The sequence below is a fragment of the Budorcas taxicolor genome, chromosome 4, assembly GCF_023091745.1.
Source record: "Budorcas taxicolor isolate Tak-1 chromosome 4, Takin1.1, whole genome shotgun sequence".
Taxonomy (NCBI): Eukaryota; Metazoa; Chordata; class Mammalia; order Artiodactyla; family Bovidae; genus Budorcas; species Budorcas taxicolor.
Window position 1 is genome coordinate 49,744,744 of NC_068913.1, and position 16,860 is coordinate 49,761,603.

General features: G+C 41.0%; 1 protein-coding gene across 1 annotated transcript; it reads right to left on the reverse strand.

Annotated features, from left to right (window-relative positions):
- Positions 1-15,480: 15,480 nt before the first annotated feature.
- On the reverse strand, positions 15,481-16,182 carry CCDC71L (coiled-coil domain containing 71 like). The gene has a single exon (XM_052638559.1). The coding sequence runs from the start codon at positions 16,180-16,182 to the stop codon at positions 15,481-15,483; it is 702 nt and encodes a 233-aa protein (XP_052494519.1).
- Positions 16,183-16,860: the final 678 nt, after the last annotated feature.

The window sequence follows — 16,860 nt, forward strand, 5'->3', positions numbered from 1 at the left end:
TGAATTAAACGCCATAAAGAGATCCCCTTTTGAAGCCCTATTGATGACAGTAGTGAGGCTGGGGGCCACTTGGAGTGTAATGTACTATTCTTCTATGAAAATAGGGGGTGGGGACATCTCCAGATTATCCATTCACTGGCACAATCCAGACCTTAGACACTGAAACAGACCAAGATAATAGAAAAATTTCTTATTAAAAAAGCTTGGAGGCCAAAAAAGAAAAATATCCACAAGATGGTCTTAGTCTGAATGAACCAATGAAAATATGGCATGTTTTAAAGCATTGACAGTATATAGTGAAAAAGAATTCATTTCACCTTGACACTAAGGATGTCCTCATTCAAGAGGTACAAGTGTTGCAAACATGGATTAGTAATTCTAAGATTTGAATGCTATTTACACAGTCATAAGAACAGAAACCATTTATCGGTTTTCAATTTTTAAAATTAAACTCTGCACAATTAAAAAAAAAGACTTGATTGCAAGGAAGAATAAAATACTAACAACCCTGAAAGAAGTACAAAGCTGATACTAGGTGGAGGAGAAATAAAAAATGCACAAAGGATAAAGGAGACACCTGACAATGTAGGAAGTAAAAAAAGGATAGAACATGTAAGAGATTTAAGTACCTAGCTTAAAATTACATAATGTGATGGTTAATTTTATGTTTCAACTTGGCTAAGCCACAGAGGGCCCAGATATTTGGTTAAACATTATTTCTGGTGCATCTGTAGTGATGTTTCTGGATAAGAGTAACATTTGAATAAGTAGACAGAGTAAAGCAGACTGCCCTCTGAAATGTCAGTGTCACTGTTCAGTCATATCTGACTCTTTGTGACCCCATGGACTGCCGCAAGCCAAGCCTCCACAGCCTTCATTATCTCCTGGAGTTTGCTCAAACTCATGTCCATTGAGTCAATGATGCCATCCAACCATCTTATCCTCTGTTGCCTGCTTCTCCTCCTGCCCTCAATCTTTCCCAGGATCAGGGTCTTTTCCGATGAGTTGGCTCTTTGCATCAGGTGCCCAATGTATTAGAGCTTTAACTTCAGCATCAGTCCTGAATATTCATAGGAAGGATTTCCTTTAGGATTGACTGGTTTGATCTCCTTGCCATTCAAGAGACTCTCAAGAGTCTTCTGCAGCACCACATTTTGAAAGCATCAGTTCTTTGGCCTTCAGCCTTCTTTATGGTCCGACACTCTCAACCGTACATGACTACTGGAAAAACCATAGCTTTGACTAGACTGACTTTTGTTGGCAAAGTGATGTCTCTGCTTTTTAATATCACTGTCTAGGTTTATTACAGCTTTTCTTCCAAGGAGCAAGCACCTTTTAATTTCATGGCTGCAGTCACTGTCCACAGTGATTTTGGAGCCCAAGAAAATAAAATCTATCACTGTTTCCATTTTTTTCCCCATCTATTTGCCATGAGGTGATGGGACTAGATGCCATGATCTTCATTTTTTAAATGCTGTGTTTTTAGCCAGATTTTTCACTCTTCTCTTTCACATTCAAGAGGCTCTTTAGTTCCTCTTTGCTTTCTGCCTTTGGGTGGTGTTGTCTGCATATCTGAGGTTATTGATATTTCTCCCAGCAATCTTGATTCCAGCTTGGGATTCATTCACCCTGGCATTTCACATGAAATACTCTGCATATAAGTTAAACAAGCAGGGTGACAATATACAGCCTTGATGTACTCCTTTCCCAGTTTTGAATCATTCAAATTGTTCCATGTCTGGTCCTAACTGTTGCTTCTTAACCTGCATACAGGTTTCTCAGGAGGCAGGAAAGGTGGTTTGGTATTCCCATCTCTTTCAGAATTTTCCAGTTTGTTGTGATCCACACAGTGAAAGGCTTCAGCATAGTTGATGAAACAGAAATAGATGTTTTTCTGAAATTCCCTTGCTGTTTCTATGATCCAACAGATGTTGGCAAATTGATCTCTGGTTCCTCTGCCTTTTCTTGGAAAGAAGTAAAACTATCACTGTTTGCAGATGACATAAGATTTAACATAGAAAATCCTAAAGACACCACCAAGAAACTAATAGAGCTCATCAATGGATTTGGCAAAGTTGCAGGATACAAAATTAATATACATTAAGTGTGTTACATTTCTATATACTAACAACAAACTAGCAGAAAAAGAAATTAAGAAAATAATTCCATTTAAAATCACATCAAAAAGAACAAAATACCTAGGAATAAATCTAATTATGGAGGCAAAACAGCTCTACTCAGAAAACTATAAGACATTGGTTAAAGAAACTGAAGATGTACAGATAGGAGGATCTACTGTATTCATGGATTGGGAAAATAATATTGTTAAAATGACCATACTACCCAAAGCAATCTAAAGATTCAATAAAATCCCCATCAAAATATTAATGCCAATGGCATATTTCACAGAGTTTGTATGGAAACACAAAAGACTCTGAATGATCAAAACAATCTCAAGAAAGAAGAACAAAGCTGGAGGTATCATGCTCCCTGATTGTGAACTATAATACAAAGCTACAGTAATCAAACAATATGGTACTGGCAAAAACAAAACAAAACAATAAAGCAGACACACAGCTCTATGGAACAAAATAGAGAGTGCAGAAATGAACCCACACTTAAATGGGCAGTTAATCTACGACAAAGGCAAAAAAATACAATGAGGTAAAGGCAGCTTCTTTAATAAATGCTGTTGGAAAAACTAGACATTTACAAGAAAAAGAGTCAAACTAGGCCATTTCTCACATCATATACAAAATTAATTCAAATGATTTAAAGACTTAAATGCAAGTCCTGAAGCCATAAAATTTATGGAAGAAAACACAGGTAGTATGCTCTTTGACATCAGTCTTCATAATATTTTTTGAATATGTCTCCTAAGGCAAGGGCAACAAAAGCAAAATAACAAATGGGACTACATCAAACTAAAAAGATTTTGCATAGTGAATCAGTCAGTTCAGTTCAGTTGCTCAGTCATATCTGACTCTTTGTGACTCCATGAACCAACCGCAGCACACCAGGCCTCCCTGTCCACCACCAACTCCCGGACTTCACCCAAACCCATGTCCATTGAGTCGCTGATGCCATCCAACCATCTCATTCTCTGTCATCCCCTTCTCCTCCTGCCCTCAATCTTTCCCAACATCAGGGTCTTTTTAAATGAGTCAGTTCTTTGCATCAGGTGGCCAAAGTATTGGAGTTTCAGCTTCAGCATCAGTCCTTCCAATGAATATTCAGGACTGATTTCCTTTAGGATGGACTGGTTGGATCTCCTGGCAGTCCAAGGGACTCTCAAGAGTCTTCTCCAACAACACAGTTCAAAAGCATGAATTCTTCAGTGCTCAGCTTTCCTTATAGTCCAACTCTCACATCCATACATGACCACTGGAAAAACCATAACCTTGACTAGATGGACCTTTGTTGACAAAGTAACATCTCTGCTTTTCAATATGCTGTCTAGGTTGGTCATAACTTTCTTTCCAAGGAGTAAGCGTCTTTCAATTTCATGGCTGTAATCACCATTTACAGTGATTTTGGAGCCCAGAAAAATAAAGTCAACCACTGTTTCCACTGTTTCCCCATCTATTTCCCATGAAGTGATGGGACCGAATGTCATGATCTATCAACAAAAGGAGAAGGCTGCTTACTGAATGGGAGAAGATATTTGCAAACTATATATAATGAGGAATCAATATACCAAATATATAAAGAGTTTATGCAACTCAACATTAAAAAATAATTTAAAATAGGCAGAGAAACTACACATTTTTCTAAAAACACACAGATGGCCAACAGGCACATGGAATGATGCTCAGTATGACTCATCATCAAAGAAAAGTAAACCAAAACCACAATGAGCTATCACCTTACAATTGTCAGAATGACTATTATCAATAAGATAAAAAAGAACAAGTGCTGGTGATGATATGAAGTAAAAGGAATCCTGGTATACTGTTACTGGCAATATAATAGTGCAGCTGCTATGGAAAACAATATAGATACTCCTCAAAAAATTAAAACCAGAATTACTACATGATCCAGCATTCTACTCTTGAGTATTAATCCAAAGAAAGCAAAAACATTAACTAGAAAGGATATATGTATCCCCATGTTCATTGTTGCATTATTTACAATAGTCAAGATATGGCAGTAGCCTAAGTGTCCATCAATAGATGATTGCATAAAGTAGGTTATGGTGTATATATGATCAAATATTAGTCAGCTATAAAAACTAATCTTTTCTTTTGTGACAACATACCCTAGAGGATATTATGGGAAATGAAGTGAGTTAAAAAGGAAGACAAAAACAATTTTCCTTATCTGTGAAATCTAAAAAGTAAAACAAATAAATCAACATAACAAAGCAGAAAGAGATTTATAGACACAGAGAACAAGTAGCTGCTAGAGGGTGGGAGGTGAGGGAAGGAGAGAAAAAGGTAAGGAAGACTAAGATATACAAGTTTCCAGTTGTAAAACAAATAAGTCACAGGTATGAAGTGTACAGTGTGGCAAGTAGAGTCAATAATTATGTTTATATGGGGAAAGATGGCTATTAGATTTATTATGGTGATCATTTTGAAATGTATAGAAATATTAAATCACTGCTGTGTAATAGGAACTAACATAGTATAGGTTAACTATATTGCAAAAATAAAACAAATTGATAGAAAAAAAGAATCAGGTTTGTGGTTATGGTAGGCTATGGGAAGCCAAAACTGGATAAAGGCAGTCAAAAGCTACAACTTCTAATTCTAAGTTATAAGTTACTTGAGATGTAATGTACCCTGTGATAAGTATAATTAATACTGCTGTATATTATATATCACCCACTGCAGTACTCTTGCCTGGAAAACCCCATGGATGGAGGAGCCTGGTAGGCTGCAGTCCATGGGGTCGGGAAGAGCCAGACACGACTGAGTGACTTCACTTTCATTTTCACTTTCATGCATTGGAGAAGGAAATGGCAACCCACTCCAGTGTTCTTGCCTGGAGAATCCCAGGTATTGGGGAGCCTGGTGGGCTGCCATCTAAGGGGTCACACAGAGTTGGACATGACAGAAGCGACGTAGCAGCAGCAGCAGCAGCAGCAGCATATTATATATCAAAGTTATTGAGAGAGTAAATTCTAAGAGTTATCATCACAAGGAAAAATAGTTTTTTCTATACTGCGGGCCAGAATCCCTCAGAAGAAATGGAGTAGCCATCATTGTCAACAAAAGAGTCCGAAATGCAGTACTTGGATGCAGTCTCAAAAATGACAGAATGATCTCTGTTCGTCTCCAAGCCAAACCATTCAATATCACCATTCAATCCAAGTCTATGCCCCAACCAGTAATGCTAAAGAAGCTGAAGGCAAACGGTTCTATGAAGACCTACAGACCTTTTAGAACTAACATCTAAAAAAGATGTCCTTTTCATTATAGGGGACTGGAATGCAAAAGTAGGAAGTCAAGAAACACCTGGAGTAACAGGCAAATTTGGCCTTGGAATGCGGAATGAAGCAGGGGAAAGACTAATAGAATTTTGCCAAGAAAATGCACTAGTCATAGCAAACAACCTCTTCCAACAACACAAGAGAAGACTCTACACATGGACATCACCAGATGGTCAACACCAAAATCAGATTGATTATATTCTTTGCAGCCAAAGATGGAGAAGCTCTATACAGTCAACAAAAACCAGACCAGGAGTTGACTGTGGCTCAGATCATGAACTCTTTATTACCAAATTCAGACTCAAATTGAAGAAAGTAGGGAAAACCACTAGACCATTCAGGTATGACCTAAATCAAATCCCTTATGACTATACAGTGGAAGTGAGAGATAGATTTAAGGGCCTAGATTTGATAGATAGAGTGCCTGATGAACTACGGAATGAGGTTCATGACATTGTATAGGAGACAAGGATCAAGACCATCGCCATGGAAAAGAAATGCAAAAAAGCAAAATGGCTGTCTGGGGAGGCCTTACAAATAGCTGTGAAAAGAAGAGAGGTGAAAAGCAAAGGAGAAAAGGAAAGATATAAGCATCTGAATGCAGAGTTCCAAAGAATAGCAAGAAGAGATAAGAAAGCCTTCTTCAGCAATCAGTGCAAAGAAATAGAGGAAAACAATAGAATGGGAAAGACTAGAGATCTCTTCAAGAAAATGAGAGATACCAAGGGAACATTTCAAGCAAAGAAGGGTTCGATAAAGGACAGAAATGGTATGGACCTAACAAAAGCAGAAGATATTAAGAAGAGGTGGCAAGAATACACAGAACTGTACAAAATGATCTTCACGACCCAGATAATCACGATGGTGTGATCACTCATCTAGAGCCAGACATCCTGGAATGTGAAGTCAACTGGGCCTTAGAAAGCATCACTACAAACAAAGCTAGTGGAGGTGATGGAATTCCAGGTGAGCTGTTTCAAAGCCTGAAAGATGATGCTGTGAAAGTGCTGCACTCAATATGCCAGCAAATGTGGAAAACTCAGCAGTGGCCACAGGACTGGAAAAGGTCAGTTTTTGTTCCAATTCCAAAGAAAGGCAAGGCCAAAGACTGCTCAAACTACCACACAATTGCACTCATCTCACACGCTAGTAAAGGAATGCTCAAAATTCTCCAAGCCAGGCTTCAGCAATACGTGAACCGTGAACTTCCTGGTGTTCAAGCTGGTTTTAGAAAAGGCAGAGGAACCAGAGATCAAATTGCCAACATCTGCTGGATCATGGAAAAAGCAAGAGAGTTCCAGAAAAACATCTATTTCTGCTTTATTGACTATGCCAAAGCCTTTGACTGTGTGGATCACAATAAACTGTGGAAAATTCTGAAAGAGATGGGAATACCAGACCACCTGCCCTGCCTCTTGAGAAATCTGTATGCAGGCCAGGAAGCAACAGCTAGAACTGGACATGGAACAACAGACTTGTTCCAAATAGGAAAAGGAGTACATCAAGGCTGTATCTTCTCACCCTGCTTATTTAACTTTTATGCAGAGTACAACATGAGTAACGCTGGACTGGAAGAAACACAAGCTGGAATGAAGATTGCCGGGAGAAATATCAATAACCTCAGATATGCAGATGACACCACTCTTATGGCAGAAAATGAAGAGGAACTAAAAAGCCTCTTGATGAAAGTGAAAGAGGAGAGTGAAAAAGTTGGCTTAAAGCTCAACATTCAGAAAACTCAGATCATGGCATCCGGTCCCATCATTTCATGGCAAATAGATGGGGAAACAGTGGAAACAGTGTCAGACTTTATTTTGGGGGGCCCCAAAATCACTGCAGATGGTAACTGCAGCCATGAAATGAAAAGACGCTTACTCCTTGGAAGAAAAGTTATGACCAACCTAGATAGCACATTCAAAAGCAGAGACATTACTTTGCCCACTAAAGTCTGTCTAGTCAAGGCTATGGTTTTTCCTGTGGTCATGTATGGATGTGAAAGTTGGACTGTGAAGAAAGCTGAGCACCAAAGAATTGATGCTTTTGAACTGTGGTGTTGGAGAAGACTCTTGAGAGTCCCTAGGACTGCAAGGAGATCCAACCAGTCCATTCTGAAGGAGATCAACCCTGGGATTTCTTTTGAAGGAATGATGCTAAAGCTGAAACTCCAGTACTTTGGCCACCTCATGTGAAGAGTTGACTCATTGGAAAAGACATTGATGCTGGGAGGGATTGGGGGCAGGAGGAGAAGGGGACGACAGAGGATGAGATGGCTGTATGGCATCACTGACTTGATGGACATGAATCTGAGTGAACTCTGGGAGTTGGTGATGGACAGGGAGGCCTGGCGTGCTGCAATTCAAGGGGTTGCAAAGAGTTGGATATGACTGAGCGAGTGAACTGAACTGATTCTTTTAATTTTGTTTCTGTATAAGATGATGCATAAACTTATGAAGTTCACTAAGCTTACTGTGATAATCATTTCATGATGTATGTATCAAATAATTCTGCTGTACACCTTAAACTTGTACAGTGTGAAAGTGAAAGTCACTCAGTCATGTCTGACTCTTTGGGACCCCATGGACTATACAGTCCACGGAATTCTCCAGGCCAGAATACTGGAATGGGTAGCCTTTCCCTTCTCCAGGGGATCTTCCCAACCCAGGGATTGAACCCAAGTCTCCTGCATTGTGGGCAGATTCTTTACGAGCTGAGCCACAAGGAAAGCCCAAGAATACTGGAGTGGGTAGCCTATCCTTTCTCCAGCAGATCTTCCCAACCCAGGAATTGAACTGAGGTCTCCTGCCTTGCATGTGGATTCTTTATCTACTGAACTATCAGCGAAACCCCCTAAACATATAGGTCAATTACATCTGTAGGTCAATTACATCTCAATAAAACTAGATGAAAAATTTTAATTTAAAAAATGGGTCCTCCATCAATTATAATAAATGTATTCCTGTTAATGCAAGATATTAATAACTGTAGAAACTGAGAGTGGCACAAAATTCTGTACTTTCTATGGAATTTGCCTGTAAACCTAAAACTGCCCTAAAAAAATGAGCTAATTCTACAAAACTTTGACTTAAAAAAAAAAGTCTAGGAAAGGAGTTTTGTGGGTAAGGTGGGGTTTATAATTGTAGTCCTCATGTGCTTTTTACGGTTTTTTTAAAATTATGTACACATCACTTAGATTAAAATGGCTTTTAATTTTTTAAAACATGTGTTTACCCACCAGGATGGCTACAATGAAAAAGACTAAAGATACCAAGTGTAGGCAAGGATGTGATGTATCTAGGACACTCACATACTACTATGAAAGTTTGTGTAAATTGGTATAACCACTTTAGAATACTTCGGCCACCTGATGTGAAGAGCTGACTCATTTGAAAAGACCCTGATCCTGGGAAAGATCAAAGGCTGGAGGAGAAGCGGACGACAGAGAATGAGATGCTTGGATGGCATCACCGACTCAATGGACATGAGTTTGAGCAGCCTCCAGGAGATGATGAAGGACAGGGAGGCCTGGCGTGCTGCAGTCCATGAGGTCCCAAAGAGCTGGACATGACTGAGTGATGAACAACAACTTTAGAAAACTGGCAGCCTCTACCAAAACTGATTATTTGCACAGCATGTGACCCAGCAAATTCACTCCTAGGGCATCCACGTATACTCAGTCCCTAAGTTGTATCCAACTCTTTGCAACCCTAAGGACTGTAGCCCACCAGGCTCTTCTGTTCATGGGATTTCCCAGGCAAGAATACTGGAGTGGGTTGCTATTTCCTCCTCCAGGGGATCTTCCCAAGCCAGGGATCGAAACTGTGTCTCCTACATCTCCTGTATTGGCAGGCAGATTCTTTTCCACTGAGTCACCTGGGAAGCCTCACTCCAAGACAAATATTGAAAAAACAAAAAAATTCACCAAAGGACATGTTCTCTTACATGCACTGAAGCTTTATTCATAATTGCCCTAAATTGAAATCTACCTAAATGCCCATCAAGAGTTGTAAAATCTTTGTAGAATATTCACAGTGTAATTTTACACACCAATGAGAATAAATAATTAAGAACTACATGCAATAATATGAAGGAATCTCACAAATAATTTTCAGTGAAAGAAGCTAGGCATATGACACATAATTCCATGTATATAAAGTCCAAAAACAGGTAAAGTTGTCTATGCAGTAAGATGTCAAAATAAAGATTCTCTTGAAGGGGAGATGGTGAGTGATTAAAAGGGGCATAGGAGAATCCTCTGACGGTACTGGCTAGATTTTGTTTTTTCAATCTGAGTGCTGGTTCCCCGAGTATATTGAATTTACGAAACTGTATCAAGCTGAGCTCATACTTTTCATACATCCACTTTTTAGTATGTGTATTATGCCTCAATAATTTAATCTGAGAGTTTTGAACCCTAAGCCGCACTCTTTTTTTCTATATTCTTGCCACTAAACATTTAAACAAATAATATGTACTTTAAAAATCCTGGCAGATATATATATATGTGTTTTTGTGTGTGTGTATATAAAACAGTTACTTTTTGTAAGAATCTCAGTGTGACATTTCTATGAATACTTTTAGAAGCAGAAGTCCACTTTTGAGTCCAACAGAATATTTATTCAAATTTGCTGGGTCAGCCATAGTGTTTGCTGTTGTTATTATCATTACCCTCCAGTTGGTTTCTGGATATGTTTATCATGTTTCAGATCATGGTTTAGCATGACATTTACCAAGACAGTGAGAAGTCATTGCTCTTAAATCAGCAATCAGGCTCTGTTTTGAGCTTCTTACTACTAGATAACTTCCACCTAACACAGTTCTTTGTGTCAGCTTTAGATACTGAAGCCTCAGCTTTCTCATCAAGTTAAAATATGCTCTGTTATTCTTTGTGCTATGAGGAATTATGTCTACCCTTGTGGCTCAGTCAGTAAAGAATCCGCCCACAGTGCAAGAAACCTGGGTTTGATCCCTGGGTTGGGACGATTCCTGGGACAAGGGAATGGCGACCCAGTCCAGTATTCTTGCCTGGGAAACCCCTTGAAAATAGGAGCCTGGTGGGCTACAGTCCATGGGGTTGCAAAGGGTCAGACTGGACTTAGTGACTACACAACAACAAGAAAAAGAATTATAACTAAACTACAGGCTGTAGACCCCAAGTCTGCAAATGAGTGAGTCAGTATTTCAAACATGATTTTTTTCACTTTCAGTAATAATTTTTTGCTGTTCAAACATATCATACTCATTTGTTTCCTTGAACAACCGAACTATAAACTTCACAGTTTATTCTAATTTAGTTCTGTACATGCAAAGTAACACGGTTCTTAAGCAACCCTTCCTGAACTTATGCCAAGGGAAAACTTAGAGCGGAAATCTGCCAAGTTCTAAGATCAACAACTTTAATCTATTACTTTTATAAATTCTCAGATAGTTTAAAACATGTAACAGTGCATCTGAATTATCTTTCAGAGATATCATTATGATTAAAGAAGACCCCCCCAATTTTTTTTAATTATTTTTATTTTTACTTTATTTTACTTTACAATACTGTATTGGTTTTGCCATACATTGAGACCCCCCAAATTTTAAGCGAGCCTAAGAAAACTCCAACAGTAAAATCTGTTTTGTATTGGGTTGGCCAAAAAGCTCATTCAGGGTTTTCCACATCTTAGAGAAAAAATCCTGAACCAATTTTTTGGTCAACCCAAAAAGTCAACTTAATCCAAACTCTTGCTTTATAGTTTGTCAGCAGGCTAAAGATATTTTGAGATTCTTGTCTTCAATTTAATTCACCCACAAATTACCATCTCAATCCATCTTTTAGCTTTCCCAGACCACACTCTACTCTTGGGGTGCTAAATTCCCAGGGGATCAATCATTCTCAGCATTTATATTCTCAGCACAGGTATCTCCAATTAATAGCATTTATTAAGAATTTCCTATGTGCCCACCATTAATATCCCCCTTTTTTTAAACTAACCACATATGATACTTGAGGAAGCTAAAGCATGGATAGTTTACATAACTTATCTCAAGTTCTAATTATGAGAGGTGAAACCATAATTCCACTCCAGGCACTGGGATTCAGTTTACTACACTGTGCTGCTTCTAATTGTTGACAGGAACTTCAGGCCACGTAGCAGTACTACGAATCCTGCCACTCCTACCTTCCAGACTAATGAAAATTCTGGCTTTACTCATTCTGTGGAACAGCGTTTACTGCTGCTACTCACAAGGAGACACGGACATTCTTTCCTACCATGAACAATGTGAGCTTTACTTAGACTTTTTATCACCACCACAGGAAGATTGGGGGCCAGGGTTCAAAACTGAATTTTGATGCATCTTTAAAGTCTTTTTTTTTTTTTTTTTTTGCTGGCAAATTTTGGTAATGACAAGATTGGCCATGAAATACTATTCTGGAGATTCACTAGATCATCTAAGAGGTGATGTCAAAAAGAGCCTCAAGACAGCACAAAACACAGATCTCAAGACTGGTAGGAGTCTCAAGTTCATCAAAAAAAGTCAAAATTGATCCCAAGATGCTTTCCAACTCACATAAAAACATAAAATCCCATTTCAAAAACTTTCAACATCATTAGAAAAATCAGTCACCGTGTATTCTCTAAAATTTATTTACAATTAATAAGTTAAAAAGCAGAGTACAACCAGATTGTAAATCTTAATCATATGCACATCAAACTGTCCAAGGAAACAATTTAGTTCCATTAACAAACAATTGTCTTCTAAAGTACTTAAGACATAACAGGCTATCAAAAAATATTTGAAACACACCAGTAAAGTAAATATTATGTTTATAAGTCCACTAAAAACCACCAATTTAAAGAATGCTGTGGCAACCCTTAAAACAGCAAAAGGCTTTGAGTTCAGAATTGCTCAGGTTTTTTGTATTCAAATAATTTTAATGTTTCTTTATTGAAGAGTTTTATAGTACTATCATTTGCATGGAGCAAATCAATAGGTGTCAGCCACCAGCTTAGTTATACAAGTCCAACAGGGTACTCAAACTTTGACAAAATAAATACGCACCACAACAGCGACACTTTGCACTATCAACAACAGAGCTTGCCCTTAACAATCATGACATTATTGGTTTCAGGAAGGGAAATTAAGTTGTTGGTTGACAGGGAGGATAAAAATGACATCAGGAAGATTCAAAGGTTAGCTGAGGTGACAGTCACCACATTTAGGCACTCAAGAGTTAAAAATGAAATAAAAGCATAGCGAGGTCATCAACTTCCTCCTAGCTTCTCCCTCTACTTGTGCCATATAAGATAATCTTATAAGAGAATGAATCAAGTCATGAGATATCTTTTTAAAAACTATATACATGCTAAACTACAGACTTAGAGGACAGAAAATGGATGTCTCACCATAAAGGCCACCTTGCCAAGTTTCTTTTCGCATTCTGCCCAATGTAACCACAAGATATTTTCACTTTCCAATTAATATACTAGCCAACTATATTAGTTGTTTCTTCACATTTTAGGAGTTGTAACATAGGCTTTGCTAAAGAACACTTGGCAAAAATAAAGACTTTTTTGACACCTATTTCACAAACTAGAAATGGTATGATTTTTAAACAGACCAGATAAATAACATATTGAATTCAAGATGGGCAATCAGATCCAAACTGAAATCAGACAGCCCAGATAATTCAAAGAAGCATTTATGCTAGTTCAAGTGCACTAAAGTAACAAGGCAGGAGGGAAAAATGTTAAGAATCTCAGTTAAAATAAAATGCATGATGTCATTGGTTGTTTCAGTTTTGTGCTGAGCAGTTATCCTCCCAGCTAAGTTTAATTTCAAAACCCTCTGGGAAACTATCTGGATAAGCTGTATGTTGAAATTACATTCTAATATGGCCATTAATTTATTTTTTTAATTATTATAAAACTATATACAATAGTAAGTGGTACCAATACATAGTTTTTTTTAGGGGCTAGTTAACTAAAAAAAATGAACAATTTGGGAGTGAGAGAAGGGAGAAAACCCTATGTATCTGCAATACAACTGCCAATGGAAGCTAATAACCAAAAGAATATATATAAGCTTCCTATCACAGAGATCAAATGTAACACTCTCCATCATCTAAGTAATGATTCATTTTTATTTACTCATGTGACAGTGTTTGTTACAACGCATTATTACTGAGTAGTGAATAAGAGAATATGAGGCATACTGGGAAACTGGCATCAAGTCATGTATATAATATATATATATATATATTTCTTTTTTACAAAACAAGAACACTGAAATTAAAGTCACAAAACTCCTACTTATGTACTATTAAACTTGAAAAATTCAATTCAGAAAGCTATGCCATTTGAAATCTAAGAACACAAGAGTCGAAATTGCAACTCTTACTATTCCCCTAAGAAGCTGCCAAGCAGAGAGAAATCTTAATATTGAGGACTTCCTATGTTAAGTTCCAGCCAGTGTAAGCAGTTTCATGGCAGACTACTTAAATTTGAAAAACTGTGGTACAAAAACCACTTGACCCTTTAGATATTGCAGTAAAATCTGGCTGTGGCACCACTGGCTAAAAACCATTAAGTCTTGCTGCCACCAATGACCAAAGGCACTTGGATAATCAAGAATTCCACTCTGGGCCATATGGTATAAACGCTATTATAAAAGTGTATAAGAAGGGTCAGTACTCAGTGTGAATCGCCCGTTGGATTCCTGTGGTCTTCAGCTGTCAACAAAGACAGGTAACTGCAAACATAATTATGAATGGAATTAAGATAAAAAAGGATACTCGTGGAGGAAAAAAGACAAATGTCACGATGTCTATAAAGGTGATGGGTGTTAGTCGGGGCACTTTCTGCTATTCAGCACAAAATAGAGAAAGATCTATTTTGCCCAGAGTAATTTCAACAAGTTATTTGATACCAAGAAATGCCCCCACCCCTCTAAAGAGCTAATAGTTCTGAGAACTCTAATGGGTATTCTGTTTACCATTTTAATCACCAGGTTTACACACATTCATTTCTCCTACGTGGCTCCCAATTTAAAATAGGTTACCTTTGAACTTCTCCTGGATTTGTATGTTAGACCAGTACAAAGAGGCCAAACCATTTCCAATAGGATTCCATCCATCTCTTTAACCAACACCAGTTCTTTGTAACTCATTTTTTTCTTTATCACAAGCCATGTGGTTTCAAGGTACTTTAATTTTTATTTAATCAAAAAGACTTTAACAAATCAACTTTTCCCAAACAGAACTTTATATGAGTTTCTACCATTTTCTTTAGGAGCTCAGTATATATAAACACTAAATCTCAATATAAAATCTTTAGAAACACTTCAAAAATGTTGAAATAGTTGTACTTTGCATCTCTTTGTTTGTAATCACTGAGCCCATGGCATTCAAATCATACAAATCCTTGCACTCTTAACATTAAGTCATAAGTTTGAAAAATATCCTTGGTCAAAGCTTTGGAATCCGGTTAAAATTAGGAAACGAGTGGGATTCAGAATACCCTGAGCACAAACGGGTGCAACAACAGCACAAAACAGGTTCGATCTATCGTCCAGAAAGAGAGGTGGCAGTTGAAAAGAAAAAAATGGGGGTAAGGGGTGGGAAGGAGGCCGGGATAGGGCGGGGTAAAAAGCAAGTAGATTCTGGCTTTATTACACAAGCACGAAACCAAATTCCTTTGGAAAAAATAACGACTTCTTCGGAGGACTTCCAGACCAGTGAGGTAGAGTCCAAAGGGAGAAAACGGATCTGCCCCTTGAGTCCTGGAGACGTCTCAGTCCCGGGTACGGAAGCAAACGGCCCTCCCCCGCGGGTCCCGCGGTCTCCTCTGCTGCCCCGCACTGGGAGGGGGTGGAGGGCGCACCTGCCCCGGAGTTCCAGACGGCGGTGCCGCGCGGGCCCGGGAACACCATCCGGTGACTTCTTCGCCCGTAAAGTGCGTAAGGGGACGGGGTCCTGGCCGGATCTGTAAACACTCGACTGACACTTGTCCATCCCTCCGGGCGGGAGCTCCGTCCCGGTCTGGGAGGGTGACGCGGTCCGCGCGTCATGCCCGGGGCACCGGGAAGCGGCGGAGCCTCACCACGGGTTCCAGGTTCACTCGCAGGATTTGGCGCGCTCTACGCCGTGCCGCCGCCAGGCTGCGCTCGCTCCACACGTCGCCGCCGACGCGGATGGTGGGGAAGGTGGTCAGCGTCGGGGTGGCGGCCCTCCAGATCTCCTCCAGGGTGCGGCCCCCGAAGCAGGGTTCCGGGTCCGCGGGCTTGACCGGGCAGCTCTCCTCGGGGACCGGCGGCGGGGCGGGCGGCAGCTTCCTCCGGCGAGCGGCTGGCGCCCGGGCTCCGCGGCGCCTCCTCCTGGCCGCCGCGCTCGGGGCCGGCCTGCGCGTCGGGCCGCGGGCGGCGGGGCCCCCCGGGGGCTCGGGGACGAGTGCCCGGCAAGAGGAGTAGCCGTAGACGTCCTTGCTGCGCAGGATGTGCGGGGAGAACTGGTGCTTGAGGCTGCAGAGGAAGCTCCAGAGCTCCGCGTCCGAGCTCATGAACTCCGTGCTGCGGGGCATGAACAGCTTGAAGGCGTCGCCCAGTGCCTTGGTGCTGTCGGCCAGCGACAGTTGCGACCGCGAGTACACCACCTTCTCCTCCCGCGCCTCCAGACCGGCCCCTCCTCCCAGCCTAAAGCCGCCGCCCCGGGCGGCCGCGGCCGGGGCCGCCGGGGGCCGGCGCCGCCGCCTCTTCACGCTGCGCCGCATCGAAGGCCGCTCGGGGCCGCCCGCGCTCGCCGGGTCCCGCCGCCGCCGTCCCCGCCGGTGTTTGGCTCCGCGGCGCCGGCCGCTGCTGGCACCTCCCGCCCGGCGCGTCTCTCGCTACTTTTCTCGCCTCCGCCGCCGCTGCCCCTCCCCCTCCGAGGGCGGAGGACGCGGGTGAAGATCCTGCCGCCCGGTACAAGATGGCGGCCGGCGCCCACCCCTGGGCTTTGTCATTGGACGGCGCCTCGCCCCCCTGGTTTCTCTTTCTTCTCCTCTCTTGCCTCCTTTCGCCCTCTGCCTTTCTTTAAATGTGCCCGCCTTTGGCCCCTCCTACTGCAGCCCCGACTCCACCCATTGGGTGCTCTCAGAAGAGGGCGGGGACTGATGGGGGAGAGGCCAGTTCCTGGAAGATGGTGCTGGGGTGGGTGATGGTGGCTCTTGGACACGAGTCAACAGTTGGGTAGGTACATGAGGAAGGTGCCTTGTCTAGAGTGGACATCAGCTCCACTTTGGGGGGAGTCACTCTACTCTCGGAATGAGTGGATGTGCATTTATGGATTGAGCTGGGAGGTCTACCAGTCTGAATAACAAAGGGAGACCTACCCAAAGGCTGTAGTTTGTATCACAGAAGGGGAAATTGGGTGTAAGTCTAGAGCGAGTGGGCCTTCCACAATTCTCTTC